General features: G+C 40.1%; 3 protein-coding genes across 5 annotated transcripts in view; all 3 read left to right on the plus strand.

Moving 5' to 3' along the window:
* LOC139119494 (F-box-like/WD repeat-containing protein TBL1XR1-B) overlaps positions 1 to 19149 on the plus strand; it is a 72169-nt gene that overhangs the window by 18966 nt on the left and 34054 nt on the right. The window lies entirely within an intron of this gene.
* Positions 12503 to 13429, plus strand: LOC139118195 (protein FAM200B-like). Its single transcript, XM_070681488.1, has one exon. The coding sequence runs from the start codon at positions 12503 to 12505 to the stop codon at positions 13427 to 13429; it is 927 nt and encodes a 308-aa protein (XP_070537589.1).
* LOC139118196 (uncharacterized protein C17orf113-like) lies at positions 13591 to 14619 on the plus strand. Its single transcript, XM_070681489.1, has one exon. It carries the CDS (start codon positions 13591 to 13593, stop codon positions 14617 to 14619), a length of 1029 nt encoding a protein of 342 aa, XP_070537590.1.

Consider the following 19149-nt stretch of genomic DNA (forward strand, 5'->3'; position numbering starts at 1 on the left):
AGAGGTGACGTTTCCCCGGTGTGGCCGTGCGTGCCGGCGAACGAGCTTTACTTCCGCGAAAGTAAGCTAGAAAAGGGCATAAAAGTGCACGTCCCCGGGGCAAACAACGCCCGTGACCTCGTCATTTTCTGGACACAACCTCATCAGCGGTTGCCCCTCTATACGGGCATGCAAAAATTTTTGAAGTCTAACACGTATATGGTCGGTAATCGTACCCCGAAAATGCGGTATTTTCCCGCCAAATGCCTGGCAGGAAAGCGTGCAGGAGAGCCTATCTTCTGTAGACACGGAAAAGGGGGCCGGTTTTGACCGACTGGCAGGATAACGGACAGGGGCGCTCGGCAGGAAAAGGTTAAAGAGATTATAACCCCTTCACATCCCTTGTTCACAGTATCTAGTTCCCACCTATATGAAAACCATTGGGTAATAGCAATTCTTGACAGCAAAAGGTCACAAATTTGAAAAACACTGTAGATATAACATGCTAGCCATTCATTCATTTACAAATGTTACATGTCAGTACATTTTATCTATAAACTTGGGTAAGTCTACAGACTGTCCTGTCTGAAATAAATAGCTTGTCCTAAATTTCAATGTAAATACCCACTGGGGTCACCATTTATACAGGAAGTTGAACAACCTGTCAGCAATGCAGTGTGACATGCTGTGCATACAGTTAATCCTTCCACACCCATTTTACCAGAGTCCTGACAAAAGAAAACAATCCAGTCAGCACAATGCCTGTAGGTGAGGTTACCCAGAGTATGATGGCTAGGTGAGCAAATACAAACACAATGTTAGGAAGATTCTTGTAAAAATCAATGATGATTGTTATGATAGTTTACGTTCAGTTATGAAGTAACCACACACAGATACAGTGACTATATTTATCAAACAATGGACACAGCTGCAAAACAGCTAATTGTCCTGGTACCAGCCCCTTCTTTCACAGTGAGTTACCATGTCACAATTTACTGCATCTGAATATTCTGTAAATTTCTTGCTTTATGTAAAGTCATCTCATGAAGTGATAATTTCAGCGTGCTATTTACATTTCATCCAAGTGTGTTGTGATTTTGATTCTGTATGGCATGACCTGATAAAATTCCACTGTACTTCAGGATGATGTTTAAGCAATAATAAAAAAAAAAGATAAAATAATTGCAGTATGAGTTGTCACTGTAACCTAACCTCACAGAAAATTTCGTTTAGGTTGTAATAATATATTAGTATCAGGATCAGAGCACAAGTACCTCTGTACTACATGTTTCAAAACACTGCTTGGTTCCAAAAACCACAAGTTCTCAGACCACCATCTAATATTATGTTAGTGGCATTTGGACCACCCTTGTATATTGTGTAGAATTAGAAAAATGCTATACATTAATATTGATGCCCATTCTTCATCACTGATTCAGCTTAATAAAGTTTTATGATAAGGTTTTTGTGTACAGTCTACTCAGGCCTAACATAACCTGTTCACCCCGATCCCCCGTAAATAGGTCCATGCTAACCATTGATAACAATGGGTTTGGGTCAAACCATGGTGACGAATGGGTTACATCACAGTGAGTGCTATTCAGTAACAAGGGAAACTGTTTTGATTGAACAACAAGAGTACATTGATGAATTAAGCCATAGGCCAATTCAAATTTTACAAGTCATATAAATCAAGGCTTGTTTTCACGTTGATAGTGATACTGTGAAATTATTTTGTCATCATTACCATCTTTCTTGTCGGGTCTACCTGAAAATAGTGTGATGGTCTGAACGACCACCCATGATCTGAAATTACAATTTTGAACCCAGTCATATAACACTCTCTGTCACAAATACATACTCTGTGGTTATTTTGACCTGAACAAGGTAATCAATATTGTGACACAACCCTTCTGCACTGTAGAATGATTATATGATGAAAACGTCATTGTTACAGTATTCGGAAACAACTAATACATTATGTAAATTTGAGTGTCTACCAGTAAAAGATGTTTTGTTATGTACTTGTAATGAGTCTGCAGTCCTGTATAGGCAGTTATTATTCATAACACAGTGTATGTACAATGTGAACCTGAAATAACAAACTAACCTGAAGTATTTGTTTCAAGGTAATTGATTGGTTGGTTGACATATACAGTATAGTAGGTATGAAATATGAATACATTGTACCATAATTGATACGGTCAGTTCTTCAAGTTCAAAGTATTGCCACGACAACAAGTGACTGATTTTGATTCATGCAATAAAATGAAAAAAATATCTTACAAGAACCATTGAAAAAATTGCCATTGATAAAGAAAAGAATCAAGTAAGTTGCTTTTAACTCATGTACCATTATGTCTCAACCATTTAGGAGTCTGACTTACCTTGACAATATCATTGACAAACTAAAGCAGGATCCAGTGACTATATGAATCATCCCTGACATTCATTTTATTATCATGATAAGTCTACTTTTGTCCTCCTTGAAGAGAGGTTATTCAATATTCATTTCTAAAGTCATGACCTCGGAGAAGTTAGGCGTACATGTACATGTGGGTGGAAAGGATCGTTGAAATGTCAGTGAGTTTCTGATATTTATGGAATCTTAAGACACGGATGAATTGTTTCAATAAAGATGAAAATTAATCAAAGGAGTCAGTTTTACAGGTATAATAAGTGTAACTGCAGGTGAGTCAGGTGTTGAGTTCATTCAACATTCTGGAAAACTGGAATCATCATAGATCTGTGATAGTTCTATAATAAAAAAGTTGATTATGATGATAATGTATGTTTTGAGTTGCATCTACATATGATATTATACGGTGTTAGGAATTGCTTGTAGCACTTACAAAGATGTTAGATCACAAAAACAAATTGTCTGTTTCATATATTCTAAGTATTGTAGATGTGAATTGCATCAAGTGTAGTAGCATTATCATGGTTGGAAGATGTTATTTTATACAGTGTATCTTCAGCAGCCATGGTGAAGTTTCCATCTACACAGCTGGTAAATAGCACAATAGAACATATGCACATGCATAAGTAGTAGATATTCAAACGTTAACCCTTTTCCTGCCAAGTCGGTGAAAATCCGCTTGAAATTCGGTGTAGCTAGAAGCTGAGCAGCCACGGCCGTTATCCTCCTAAGGCGGTGGAAATCGGGCTCCTTTTTGGTACCCCCTTTCCTGCCTAGTCGACGGAACTACGTGTAGCAAACCCTTGCTCACGCTAGGGTCGTTCGAGGACAGGTTTTGGGCGAGGAACGGCGTTTGCTCTCGAAATGGGTTCACAGGGAGTCCAAGGACAGGGAAAGGTGCAGAAACCTGTCCGCCAGTCCCCCACACCCGAGGGGGGCTGGTTTTTTTTTACCGCTTTTTAGCGGACTTGGCAGGATAGCATGGTGACGTTTTCTGGCGGAGTTGGACGTACTTGGCTGCCTGGCACTATACAGATTGCTGCCGAACTTGACCAACTCGGCAATGCTAATCTAGAAGGCTACCTCTTGCAAACGACTTGGCAGATATGCCGATGGTGCGAGACGAAAGTCACTTATTCAGTTGTGCGTGACTGAAAATGAGAACGTATTTTTGACGGGACGGCTCGACTTGTTCCTCCCATGGAACGGATATGAACGACTCGGAAATACCATTACAAACTGGTGTCCGACGTACTAAGCTGGGCTTCAGCTCTGCAAGTTCAAGCCAGGCAACGTCCTTCACTGCCTTGGCCGTGCCATTCAATGGACGTAGCTTTGGATTTTTATTTATTCCACCGTCCGAAGTACTGGCTCTGGTTTGCAGGCAAACGTATCCTCTTGCCGATGCATTGGTAACTACGTACGCTGTTTGCGTACAGAGAATTCAAAAGGGCACATGAGGTCAATATGCTACATGTACGGGGATAACGTCTGCATTTAGCAGGGACTGCTTTTGTTATGCAAACCAGCTAGCAGTACAATATGGCTGCCAGCATGTGGACACGTCGATGGCTAGAACAATGGAAGCATATTGCGTTGCACCCGTGCATCGCAAAAGTGAACTGAAGACTTGGGGGTAGTGACTGGTTATCACTGGTTAGCTGCAGCCCAAGCCATGTCGGTACAAACCCGTACCTGACTGAGGACCACTCGATTAAGTCAGTAATGAACGGTAACACTCGTAAGCCAACTCCCAACTGAGCTGGCAAAACTACGTAAAGCTGTGCTTCAATGGCTCAGCCATGTCGTTAATACAACGGCAAAAACGTAGTTTTTGTGCTACACTGCCAAGTCGTTGGAGGTACGTATTCATTGCCCCTACCCTGGGAAACAGGACAGGTTTGACGGTGCTTCTGCACCCCTAGCACGACCCTCAGGGCCTCTGACTAACAGACGAGTGAGGTGATGTTTGTGCCTAGCGGACGTGCGTAATACTGAAGGAGTTTATTTCCGAAAAAATAAACATGAAACGGCAATAAAATGACGCACTCCCAGGGGCAAACAAAGCCGGTGACCTCAATTTTTTTCTGCAGCAACCCTTGAGCTCCTTCCCCTGTCTACGGGCATGTAGAAATTATCGAAGTCTAACACGTATAAGTACGGCTAAAACTACCCTGAAAATGGGCGATTTCTGCCAAAATGGCTGGCAGGATAACATGCAGGAGAGCCAATCTTTTGCAGGCACATATTATGGGGCGGTTTTCTACTGACTTGGGAGAATAACGGACAAGGGCGCTCGGCAGGAAAAGGGTTAAAGTGAAAATTCTGTGAAATATGTCATCATTTCCTTCTTGAATGCCAAGATTGACATTTTAGCTCAAAACACAGGCTGCACTTGAAAACACAGGCTGTACTTGAAGCTTTCAAGATATCTTACCAGAAGTGTTGGGTGACGTAAGAAAGCTAACTCTGTTACAATGGATATTTTTAGGTTGATCTACTTGTCACATATGTCATGCAGCTTTGTGATCTTTCTTGAAATGGGCTAAGTGTGTGATTTCTCACCAGATGAGTTTGTATTGGATGATGTGTTCACGTGTTACTCATCAAGTGATTCTAGAGGAGTGGCCTTCTGTTGAAGGTCTGTCTGTACATGTATCCACATGTACGTTTTCCTTTCATGTTTTGTTCTATATAAACTATTGTGCATTTTTTGCTGGCTTTCATGTGTAATGGATGTATGTTAGTGATTTCTTGAACCCCTCACCCCATTTCCTGGCTGTAGATCCATCAATAACATGGCAACAATTACTTCACAGCAGACTGGATTCTGACAACCAAAATATGGGCCATAACACTGTTAAATCAAAGCTCTTGATGCAGTGTCCATATGCACGCACGTCTCTATAATTTGTAATTCACTGGTTGAACCATTTTGAATACAAATTTGGATGATGTTCAGGGAGCTCAAGTACGCATCTTCTGACATAATTTTCCTTGAATCATGGGTTTTATGACTTGTAACCAGTGATCAGCGTTAATACTTCCCATTCAGTATGAAATGTGTCAGAATTATTTGCAGTTTTTTTGGCAGTTGTGACCTTGGTAGTTTAGTGTACAAATGTATTTTACCGTTTGTAGGATGTTTATCGCAATTGTAATGTTATTTACGTAATTTTATGAAAGTTTATGATGGTAGAGAGCTGAATTGACCGGTATCCATCAAGAACAGCAAAAAAACAAGCAACGGTGGAAACATTACCATTTCTACATGTAATATAAAATGTGATAGATACCTATTTCATACATGTAAATCTATACTTATTTGACATTATAAAATAATGTAGCACCACATATGTTCTCTCATAATCAACCATGTGGTGTTTTTGTGTTCACATTGCTCTCTGAGTAATACATATGATCTGAACAGTAACTGAAGTCTGTTTCTCATCAGTAATGTAAGTACAGAGTTAGTGTTATGAATTGTCAAATAGCATGTTTAATTTGGATGGAAGTTTTTGACAGGTACACACAAACCAGACTGTAAAGACATCTGTGACTATCTAGTGTAAATCTGACCTGTTTGTGGTTAGGACTTGCATATTTGTGAATTTGTGGGCAGCAGGGTTGGATGGCCATAGCAGTGGGGTATCATTGATGAGGTGCCAGTCTCATTGTATTTGTAGATGATCCTTGATCTGTGAGATCTCGCGAGATTTTGGCGATGAATGTCAGTCAGGTGTTACCCATGTTAATATATCATTTATAAATACTTCCATGTGTATATAGGTTGACCAAAATCTAGTACTTTCATACCATAGAGATGATGTCTGGACAGGCTTGCAAGATCTTGTAATGTTGTATGCAGTCTGTGATCCATTGCCAGCTAAAAGTAATACAGAATGTGGTAGCTTATATCTTCTGTGTAGTGTCCTGGAATTATGGAGTTTGTATTTGTGCTGAATGAAGAAAAGAAAACTGACCTACAAGTAACACAGTGATCTTAACCACAGTAGTGATACAAACCTTAAGTGAAAATACCAGAGTGTCAATCACTTTAAAATCACACTCAACTATTTTAATGGTTCAAATGGACTTTTGGCTCCAGCTGCAAAAAGTAATGACATCATTACACTTGAGTAATTTGAAAATGTGATGAGTACAGAATCTCTCCCCTAGGTGGTTGTGTGTATGTCAGTTGGTTTAGCATCATGGCCTGGAAGTCAATACAGCCTTGCCAACCCTTTCCCTGTAGCTAATCTCATTTAGTGATGAGAGGATCGTTTTAATCCTTTGAGTGCTGTATTTTTTCCCACCCAAATTTTAGTGCAACATTTTACCAATTTTTATGAACTTTTTTGTCATTTTTTAGATAATTTTGGACCAAATGAACAAAACATTTCATTGGCAAGAGTTTCTTATCAAAAGTTTGGCAAAAATCTGACAAAAATTGACTGAGATATATTTTGTGAGGGCAACAAAAATTGATGTTGGTGCTCAAAGGGTTAATAGAACCTGTCACTGAGTCTCAGTAAAAACTGCCTCAATTACCTGTCACGTCTCGGTAGAAACTGCCTCAATAGCATTCAGGGTTCTCCACAAGGGGATTTTTAGGGGTGGGCCACCCCTCTGGTTTTGGAGCAATCTATTCATATGTTAATAACTGCACAAAAGAATACACATTTTCACAACAAAAGAATATGCAAATCCAGGGTTTTACATCACTTTTTACTTTTGAGAGTCCCTGGGACCCCTGGTGTTAGAAAATGCGAGTCCTACATCAAAATATGGGGGTCCCATTTATTTCAAAAGAATATTTTATTGTTTATCCATGCCATGGTCTTCACTGTGTTCAATTAGTATTAAAACAAAGCAAATGGTTACACATTTCTTAAAATAACTCTTACATGAAAATTCTAGTTCATACTGAGGGCCCTCATTGATCAATTCAAAGAACACTATCCATGATTGAAATTATCTCATAACTTTAATGACAGTTCACAACATTGTGAAATTTGAACAAGTACTCAATTTGGCAAATTGACAAGAAGGTAAGTAATTCCATATTCTGAAATGGCATTCACCTACCAAGTCCAGTAGGTTTGAGTTCACACTCTGCCAGCAGCTCCTTCGGCAAATTACCTAGCAGTGTTCATGAAGTCAAAATCATCTATGATGGGGCCAACCAGTTTGATGAACATTAGTCTATTAAACCTTTGAGGATTGAGTCTATTTCGTGCCCTCTGTTTGATGGCATTTTGTACTGAAAAGCCCTTTCACATGGGGCAGAGGACACTGGTATGACAAGAGCAATTTTAGCAAGAATGGCAAAATCAGGATACTCCTCTGTAAAATAAGTTAGCAACAGCTTGATATACATGTCAAAATTCAGTGCCTCCCTATGAGATCTTGTGAAATGTTTGTAAAACAGAAAGTGTGCCCTAGCTCTATCAGCATCAATACCTGGTGTATTGTTATAATGAATCAACAGTTGATCAAGCTGGTTGACCCCATAGTCAGGTAGGTTGGCCAAATTTTCAGGATATCTGTGTGGGTTGAGAATCACATCAAAACATTCCAGAATATTCATCTCATCATCTGAAATCTGCTATCTAAATTATGCAGCAGTTTGTTGATATAATTTGCTCATACACTACGGAACCTCTGTCTGAGTGGCTGATTGTCAGTGATTTGAATGTTTTTGTATGTGTTTTTTCTGACCATTGCCAGGAACATCACCCAAATCATTAAAGACTTCTCTGACAGTGTGTGAATCATTAGTCATTGTATTCAATGTGTCCCTAGTAGACTGAACACTTTTTTTGATATGGGATAGGTTGACAGAATCTTTCTGAAATGTAAGGCTCAAAATTCCAATGACAGTAAGGACATCAATCAATAAGGCAGTGAATAGCAGAAACAATGAATTGGAGACAAATTTCAACAGGCCATCAGCCTTTCCCCCTTTTTTGTCACTTGCCAGTGCCAAGGCAATTGGCTCAAAACTGATGAAAATCATCTTGACAGCTGATTCAACCGACAACCAACGAACAGATGTAGGCTCAGTAATTTGTTTTGGGTTCCCATTCAACAGAGTTTGAATTTCTCTAAGTTTGTCATATCTCACACTAGAGTCATTGAAATATTTATAATACAATACAATACAATACTTTATTGCTCAACAACACACTCAAGGAGTGCGGTAAGGCAAAAATTACAAAAATATATACAATGAATGGATTATATTCAGTGTTTCCTCTGGCTAATTTTTTCTGTTAGCCATACTGGCTAATTAGCATCAAACTGATTAGCCACCATTTAGCAACAAAATGTTTCAGTATGAGCGTGCCCACAGAGTTTCCCCAGGGAAAAAAATCATATATTGGCTAATTTGCATAACAATAGATGCAATTGTTATGGTAATGATTTTTAATGCTTTTTAATGCTCTGGGGAGAACACAGTGGTATATTTCAAAGAAAACAACATACAAATGTACACACACATATTTTTAACACAGTCATGTGAACAACTTTTTATTTCTCGTTCGTCAAGATACTGTATCAACACATTGTTGAAGACTGTCCCCACACTGACAGATCAAGATACTTTCTTGGACAGATCTAGAGCCAGTGATTCACTTTCACAATCCATGATCTCTCTAAAAGCATTCAGCTTTTCCACAAGTCCTTCTCTGAAAGGTATACTTGATGATTCATGTTCATTTAGTTTACAAAGTACACCAGAACAAATATTCTTCTGTCTTTCATATTCGACCAAACAGTGAAAGCTCTGTTTTGAAAGTCAAATTGCTCGATATCAGGGCCTACAATTGCAATCCTCATTAATCTGTCGACAGTTTTTGCTTTGAGGGCTGAAGGCCTACAGTAAAATTACTCGCCAGTCTGTGCCCTGCGGTACGTTCATGTTTGGTGAAGTTGTCTTTTTTAAAAAACTTCATATGACCGACCAGATGTCAAAATATTGTTCTGCCCTGCTGATTGGCACACTTACAGAAAAACATTTGTTTGTCTTTCTCTAAATTCTCAAAAATCAACCAAGGGAATTCGACAAACCATTCCTCCTGTAATTTACGTTTCTTCTCAACACTGCCCTTGGTCACGTTTTCTAGCGTTTCTTGCCGCTTTCACTTGTACAGACAGTGGAGCTCGCCAGTGACTGAGAGTTTACCGGTAGTGATTCAGGGTCTGTGGCTATCGGGTTGCATTCTGCTGGCCCTATTGAACTTTGATCAGTGTCGACTGCTTTTCTGTCCGTAAGAGGTCATTATGTAAGCAACCCATCAATGCACCATGTGTGCTATTCAAATCAATCATGGCGGGTCATTAAAAACGTTTCAGCGACGTTTAGCTTAAACCCCCTAGACTATTGTTTAAAAGTCGGCAGAGCGTGCGCAACACCACCCATTTTTAAACCCCTTATGCCAAGAGGGAAAACAGTGGCAATGACTCAACACTTCCGCATTAGGAATTTGGATTCGCCAGGCTGGCGAACTGGTCTTCAAAAAAATTCGCCAAATGGACATTCCATTCGCCAATTGCCTAATTGGCGAACGGCAGCGGAAACACTGATTAAGCATTTTGATATTCTTTGCAATATTCAATATCTCTGCCTGCTTGAGAAGCAGCAAGATTCAATCGATGTGCAACACAATGCACTTGAACAAGGTTGGGATTTCTGGCTTTTAATTTTGCACCCAACCCGTTCAAACGACCGGTCATTACGGCCGCCCCGTCTGTTCCTAGTCCGTATATTTTGTCTACGGCCGCGTCACAGATTTCTTTCCTAATCAAAAATTCAATCAAGGCGGTTTCGACCCCTGCAGCAGTGGCATCTGTAATTTGCTGGTTATCGAGGAAAGAACATTCGCCTCGCCATTCTGAATATATCGAACATACTAGTATATAGCAAGTTTCTTATGAACGGTAATGTCACAAGTCTCATCCAACATTATACCGATGAAGTCACTTGCATGAATACTATCAATCAGGGACTTCTCGATCACACGTTGAATACACTCTTCAAACAATGTCTAAGCCGTTCAGATTCTGTAGATGCATGATGTCAGTGAATACATCGCACGGAAGGTCACGTTTAGCGATCAGGTAAACAGTACGTAATTGTGCAGCGTACGCCTCGAGTTCGTTACTCTTACCCTGCAACTGCCGGTCCTCTACAATTTGCAAGCAGTAGTAAATTGCGACCCGAAGATTAGGATTTTAACACTTGTGAGATGACTTTTCGAGTCCTGATGACATGTGAGAGTTGAATGTTGAAAATTGGAACAACCTTCCGTGAACGGGCATGTGACATTCGCTTTCAAACATACATCGCATTCCATGACGTTTCACTCTTCAGAATATCGAAGCCATTTAAACCTATCGAGCCAACTTCTGTTGAATGTCGTAATTTTGCTGACTTGGCCGGGGGACCTGATGTATCAGTATCGCATGGCGTAGCTGCTGTTTCGGCCTCGACCAAACCTGCATCGTGCTGGTTGCTGCGGCCGCCGAAAAACTTTCGCAGATCGGCCTGTTTTGGGTGTTTGACACGATCCGCCATGATGCATAAAACATGTGTTAATCGACGCAAACAAGAAATCGACCAATTAAGAATCAGTTTACATTTTGAAAGTCACTTTTTACCGTAATATAATTTGTTTCCGCGGGTACCATTGGTCATCAAACAGTGGAGGCCAATGCACTACGGAGCATTCCATTAAAGTATGGGTCGGTAAGGTTACTGGGATGTGTTTTACGTGTAGCAGCTTCGCGAGATATGCACACTAGCACAGATATTTCTGCGTCCGAAGGGACGCGTAGTTTAGTTTTTGAGGGGTCCTGCGTCCGGTTTTATGCGTAAAGGACGCAGAAATGCGCGTCATGTAAAACCCTGCAAATCATATGCATTGTTATGTAAATTGCCGCCCCTCTAATTTTCTAAGCTGTGGAGAACACTGGCATTTGAAAACTAGTACAAGTCATATCCTAAAATAAATCATTTTGCTTTTGGTGCCCGTCATGTGTATGCTTTTGCCGGATAGAGTTTTGTTTCCCCATTCTGAAACTGTACAAACCTTTGATGTAATCCCAAGTATTTGTAAGTATATGGAAGTGATTATATGGAATGAAAACTGCTTGGCTGTGTACTGTTGTCATGTTGGTTGCCTGGCTAGTTCAAGAAGTTCCACTTTGTAAACTCCAAAGGTGAGTGATACAGAATATAGACAAACAAAAATATCTGTCCAGCCGGAAAAAGGAAGAAACACGTTTATTTCATTTACAGAAATAGTGGCCATTATCACGCAGGTAACAACATTTACATGTACCTCCATGGAATATTTGAAATTACGTTTTTTTTTCAATCTGAAGTTAATTATCTTTTTTTTGTGCTTAGTCATAGAAGATGTGCATAAAAGTTCAACCATACCATAATTGGCCAGAGAGGCAGCTGACAATTTAGCATCTGTGCCAGGGATCGCCCCACCCGGTCGGCGGTGGTCGGCGCCGACCGGCACTCTCAGTTGGCGACCACCACAGGAAGGCCGCCGACCACTGCCTCATTGTTTCAATTTTCCAGGTCACACTATCATCGCGGTGCGCGAGCACAAACGCAAACACGTTTTAGAAGGAAAAATAATGCGAGGAAATTAAATTCATTATAAAACCACCATTGTTTTCTTTTATTGTGTGATTATTTCAAGGGTTATACGAGGTGATAATCACGGTGTTCTGTCAGTGCGTGCCGTCAAATCTTCCCCAGAGCCGGTCGCAAAGTTGTTTTGCCGAAGTGGTAACGAGGTGTCACTCTTCACCCTTGGTATCGGCAAAATCAAATATGGCGGTTAATCATAAGATGATCGGCATAAGTTGTGCCAAAGTGAAGCAATCGAAACAATGACTTGTTTCATCGGTGCCGATTTCTAAAGGCGATTTCTAAAAGACGCTGCTAGTTTACGAATAAAAACTTGCGAGCCTGATGTGGTACTACCTCACTTTGTGATTTACCACAGTGCTATACAGATCGAGCTCTCTACCCTTCAGCAAGTTACGTCGCCATCAGTTACAACGCAGCATTTTATAGCCATGTCTCTGTACCAGTTTATGACTCCCATCAAACGTAAGAAACCTGCCGATGAAAACCAAGATCCACTGCAGTCGTCTAAGAAAGCAAAGCCCGGTGACAGCGTTTCCAAGAGAAAACAAGCATGTGCCTACCGACACGAATGGGCACAGGGGCGTGAGACGTGGCTCTACTATCGACAGGACGAAGGCATGTACTGCAAACTGTGCCAGAAGTATAACAAGCGTCCCTTTGATAGAGACACTTGGAACAAGACACCCTGTCGAAGACTTCGCCTTGGCAGTGTGAAAGAACACGAGCAGAGCGCCGGTCACCTTGATGCCCTGAAACTCGAACTCTTATCCACCACCAGCCATAACATCGCCGAGGTAATTCAGCCGGAAGTTGGTCATGACGCGATCGTTTCAGCCTTCAAGTGTCTATACTTCTTGGCTAAACGTCGCATTCCCCATGTCGCAAACTTCGAGCCACTTTTAGACTTGCTGACACAGCTGGGTTTAACAGTGAAAGACGACCTTCACGTTGCGAAGAACGCTACATACTGCAGCGACCACTCCGTTAGAGAAATGTTACACTTTCTCTCGTCAACGATGGAAGACGACACTATTCAACGGGTACAGAAATCGGACTTTTTTTCCATCATGTTAGATGAAACAACAGACGTCAGCGTAGAAGAACAGCTAACATTGAACTGTCGCTTTTTAGATGAATCCGGCCAGCTTAGCGTAAAATTTCTGAAGATTATTCAGCCCTTGAACTTGAAGTCCAACGATGAGCCAAATCACCTGCCGACCGTGTCACTGAACGCAGAAACCATTGCTCGCCATGTGACCTCGTACTTCGCGGAGTATGGGCTCAATTTTGACAACTTGGTTGGTATCGGGACTGACGGCGCTGCTGTCATGACTGGCAACACAATGGTGTCGTGAAACGTCTACAGCAGGTTGCAACTTCAGCGATTGGTATCCACTGCTGTGCTCATCGTCTTCAGTTAGCGTCAACGCAAGCCGCAAGTTCAGTTCCCTTCGTGAAGAAGTTCACCACAATCGTACGGCAGTTGTATGATTATTTCAACAACAGCGCAGTACGTATGGCCGGTCTACACGCAGTTCAGACAGCCCTTGACCAGAGCGTGCTGAATCCGATCGAGCCGTCATCGACAAGGTGGCTGAGTATGGAAGCGTCTGTCCGTCGGCTGAAAGATACTTTTGTCAGTGTGCTGATCAGCTTAGAAAGAGAAGGTGAAGAGCGTGGCGATGCGAAAGCCATCGGACTTTTCCATTTGATGTCGACGTACCGGTTCATCTCGACGATGCTGCTTTTGTGCGATTTGCTCCCTCATGTCAGCAATCTTTCAAAAGCGCTTCAGGCCAGCGATTTCGAGCACAGCCTCGTCAAGCCCCTCGTCTCGTCAACGGTTTCTACACTGCGGCAGCTGAAAACCGTCGATGGTGAAAATCTACGAAGCCTACCTGATTTGCTCGATACTTTGGAGAAATCAGACGTCACCGTGAAACAACGTGCCGATGACCACGACTTCTTCACCGAACACGTCAAGGGCAAGTACATCGACCGCCTTATGAGTAACATCGAGCAACGGTTTCCGAGCGAAGATGTTGGCTTGCTGTCTCATTTCGCCATATTCGACCCACATCGTATGCAAGTAAACCAAACTGCAGACTACGGCCAGGAAGAAGTGAAGTCCCTCTCAGAACACTTTCTACAGAAGCCAGATCAACCCAACGTAACAGCCGATGCAGTCAACGAATGGACGAACTTTAGAAACTTCGCGAAAGACTCCGTCCTGAAGCAGCCCGATTTGAAAGCACAATCCATCATCGACCTCCTCTGCACGAAGTCAGTCGCCCAGCACGCTTTCCCACATTTGAGCAAACTGGCGAAAATCTACAGAGTTTTGCCCTGCCACACCGCCGATGCCGAAAGAACTTTCTCTCAACTGAAAATAATCAAGACCGTGCCGAGAAACCGACTCAACCAGGCCAGTCTCGACGGGCTCATTCGTATCGCCGTTGATGGTCCCCCAGTTCATGAATTCGACTACCAGTCAACAGTGCAGCGTTGGGCACAGAAAAAGAATCGCAGACTGTGTCGTAAGTGAAATCTGAACTCTCAGAACGTCCAGACCACTGAACTTTCCTTTTGAACTCTGAACTTTCATTTCGACAGTTGAATTCTAACTTTGCTGAACATTTCGCCGACGAACTTTCCCTTATATATTTGCAGAGCCGCACTATTCAATTCTTATGCCCAATGTGTAGATGAACCATAGACTCTCGAGAAAAGTCTATGGATGAACCTACTGTAGTTTACGTACAGAAAATGAATCAATAACACCATTCTCTCATTTAGTTTTCTGAGTGTTTTATTTACCATACCAATATTGCAATTTGTTGCTTGTTGTATATATATTGAGATGATTTTTTCAAGAAACACAATACCACTTTTGAACAAGATTTATGCTTTGTTGTTTAATTTAATTATGTGTAAGTGGCAAGCCCGTATGTGTGTGTGTTGTGTGAGAGTGACCCGTGATACCAGATACAGTTCATGCAGTTTGGGTGAAGAGAATATGAATATGAATGAGGTCATGAATATTAATAAGGTCGTGAATTTTAATGAGGCGACCGCCACTCATTGAAGGCTGGCACGATCCCTGATCTGTGCTATTTACTATTTCAAAAATAATTTTCTTCAGATAGCCTGATGAAGTGTTATTTATTAATGAGTTTTCCAATACGTTGTTATTGTATAAGTGACACACTGTACAGTCATTGAAAGATACACATGTATCATATAAATCCACTTGACACAGGACAGAGAAAGTAAAGTGACAACCAAGGCTCAGATTTCACAGTTATTTTCAGTTTCTTTCCCCATATCTCTTTTCATAAATATTGCGCATGCAGAATTATTTGAGGTTTTGAAAGTCAAAGGTCATTGCTGGGTCAAAATAACTGACACATTGAGGCAGAGAGTGATATATTGACATATCAATGTCTGTAGACTGCTGGCAGACCATGACCTTTGACCCCAACCTGTTTTCAGTCGATCTCAATGGTATTACATTGTGTGTTATATTGTAATAACATTTCAGGATGTGGTGTACAATAACTCATCCTGTGTGGGAAAGCATTGTACGTGATCTCACCTATCCACACATGATCAAAATAGCAAAATGGGTTTGAATATGTCCTCTGTGGTCCAATTAAATCATTGTTTCAAGCTGATGGTGGTGTATCTTGCCAAAACTGACTGCATATATGGCTAATTAGTAATTCTCATCGGCCAACTAACATTTATTGTTCATAATGGAATATTGCAATATTCAAAGGATTTATTTTACCTACCTTGTGTCTATGATGAGAAAGTGCACCTTATCTAAATGAATTATGTAATTTTTCCAAGTATGGAAAATGTCTGTCAAATGCTTGTAATATATGCAATGAATGAAGATACTCTGCATTTGCTTTTCTTACTTGGTGCTTTAAAAAGTGTTAGCTGATTTAAAATAGGTCAGTCTTCAGTACAACCTGCTTGATATGCCATTATCAGTGAAGAAACCATCTTTCATCAGAAAACCTTTGTAAATAATTTATTTTTGAAATGATGTGACTCTACAGATTGCTATGCTGTGTTGTGATTTGGTCTGATCTGATCCAGAGTGATGGTATTGTAAATATTTAATGCTCAAGCATTGCTACATCTACTTTCATCTGTACAGCATTCATGGATACCAATGTTATGTTATTCATGGTTTCCTGGATATTTTAGAATATATACAGTGTACTACTGAAACACACTGCTGTCTTGCATCTCAGTTATCAGTTGTTAATAGCAAATTTAGAATGAAGTATGTGTACACATTGCTGTTCATGAACCTCAACCCTTTGATTGCTGTAATTTTTCCCACCAAAATTTTAGTGCATCATTTTACCAATTTTATGAATTTTTCTGTAATTTTTTTGATAATTTTGAACCAAATGGACATAACATTTAATTGGCTACAGTTTTTATCAAAATTTTTGCAAAGATTTGAAAAAATTGACTGAGGTATATTTTTACAGGCGACAAAAATTGACTGTGGCGCTCAAAGGGTTATCAGTACCACGGGGAAAAGTTGAAAGACTGACTTGGTCAGTTTTCTGTTAACTTCTATTTAGTAATCCAAGTCTTCTATGGTACACAGTAGTTTCAAGAAGTGTTTGTGTGGGCTGAAGTAACAAATCCGAGATTTTTTAACATACACAGACAGACAGACAGACACACAGACACACAGACATACACACACTGCAATGAATCAGAATGGTTGATAGATGAAGGCTTTCAGGCATACTATTGAGTAATAAGACAATAAAATATTCACTGCAGGTATGCACTATAGATGACCTCCAGAGTTGGCAAGTCACTCACCTCTGCAGAGAATATGAATATGTGATCACTTGAAGTGACTTCACAGAGCAGAATAACGCCATGACACATGCACTGAATGAGAATAGATTATTGTTGTAAACAGGCCTCTGTGTATACTAGTATCTCTCAAGGGAATTGTATTGCTAGATAAAAAGCAATTTCATTATTACCAGAGAATTTGAACTAGCTGCAGTCAAGCTTTAGTAATTCTAGAAACAATTAAAAAACAAGTCAAATCAAATTACCAAATCTTCCACTGGTTTCTTGCCAATAGATCTAACCAGTTGGTTGAAAAATATTGTGCACAGAATTGAACTCAGGTGAATGGGTCAGTCATACTTCAGTTAAAATGTCATTCTGCTTAACTTAAAGCTCTGACAATTTTCAGGTATTTTTGTACACTTCAGGCAATAGATGTGTAACTGCTTCATCTACTTTAAGACCAAAGGAGGGAAAAAGGAAGTTTTGCCAAACAGTGTAGGGTAAATGAATAGTTTCTTTCCACAAAATGGCAATTAAATGGTAATATTGGAAGGGAAAAAAGGAAGAAATTAAACAGCAAGCTACTTCAGCTGCAGTAATCAAAACCAAATATTGTTCAAGTTCAACCATGTCAAAACAATGTAGAGACAACAAAATCAAGGAGTAGAAAATCTAGGAAAAGAGAAACATGTTATTCAGGTTTTGATGAGATGAACTGTCTTGTAGAAGTACCATGGATCCCTTCATGACATTGTTGGTATTTGGTATCCCAACCAATCATGATAGCTTACTACAAGAGGAATTCAATTGAAGTGACACAGTGTGCACTGATTTATAGGACTTGTTTATATCACTGACAATCCTCTTTGCTAACTTCCTTCGTTGAAGTATTTTCAAAAGGGAAGTTTCTTCCTAGTCATGTAAGCAAAACAGCGAGAAAGTGAGGTGTGTGTGTTTACAAATGTTGCCAATGAGAATACCGTGTGGTGATGTAGTGATGTGAAAGAATAATATCATGGATGGTTTCAGCAATAATTAATTGATCGACTGCTGAAGTGTTTCATTTGCTATATTGATTGTTACACACACACCCCTAAAAATTGTGTAAATTGCACAATACAAAGAGCAGGAAATAAGATAAACAAATGAATAAGGAAATAAGTTATAAACACATACTCAAGGGATACATTACAAGTTCAGTGACCCCAGTTTATAAGTCAATTTACATATTTTACCACAATGCCAAATGTGACCTTTTTCTGGGTATTTTTTATTATTAAGTTTGGAGTGTCATGATATTAGTATTGTACAAACATTGTTCTTTTACTGTATTTTCAAAGTTCTGGTATCTTGTAAATGCAGACATCTGTTAGTGTTACACATAGGTCTACTCTACATGGCTGTGTACATATTGCCAACTGTTCATGACAAATGCAGTGTTTACAACTGGATTATTGTGGTTTGTTCAGGTCAAGCGTGTGACCTTGAGATGTTTCTTTGATGGTCATTACTCCAAATGGCGCCAAATATCCTTGAGAATCTATAAACTGTTGAAGCTAGCTTTCTGGCAGAGATCCAACTGTTTTGTGTTCATCGCAGGAAAGCTTAACTCTGCATCATAATTAATGTATTTCTTAACATGCAAAGTAAATATATGTCTATTTTCAAGAGATCATGAAATAACCCCCGCAAAATTGAGTAAAATTGTACTATGCCACCTCAAATGTTAAGAATAATGTTAATGAAACTGACCTCAAACACCAGCTATAAACACAGACACAAAACAGACAATTTTATGATGACGAACTGCTGTATTTTGTGGAATTCTGCAGGTAAGAAGTAATTAATATGAGATTGGCGAGTATAGAAGAGCACGCATAGAGATATTTGAGTGTTTTTCCATCTGCTGAACCAAGCTTCTGTTATAATTGACTGGGATTCCTCACACATTCTTTAGCTCAGTAATAACTCAGAAACTATGGCAACCACACCCAGCTGCCAAGTGTCTGATGTCATCCACAAACTATTACAAATTAAATTCTTAGTTCAAAAGACCTAACAAGTGTCAAAAATCAGCGTTCATATTCAGACGGACAATTGGTGGCCATTAAAATGACTTGTCAAAAGAATGGAACTTGAGTGAGATATATTGGACAGAGTTTTGTGGAGTTTTACATACACATGTAATTTCAACTCAATTCAACCAGCAGTGGTGAACTGTTACCCCAATAGAGAA

The sequence above is a fragment of the Ptychodera flava genome, chromosome 19 (genome assembly GCF_041260155.1).
Source record: "Ptychodera flava strain L36383 chromosome 19, AS_Pfla_20210202, whole genome shotgun sequence".
Taxonomy (NCBI): Eukaryota; Metazoa; Hemichordata; class Enteropneusta; family Ptychoderidae; genus Ptychodera; species Ptychodera flava.

Coding starts and splice junctions, on each gene's coding strand:
- LOC139118195 (XM_070681488.1), top strand. CDS start 12,503: ATGTCTCTGTACCAGTTTATGACTCCCATCAAACGTAAGAAACCTGCC.
- LOC139118196 (XM_070681489.1), top strand. CDS start 13,591: ATGGCCGGTCTACACGCAGTTCAGACAGCCCTTGACCAGAGCGTGCTG.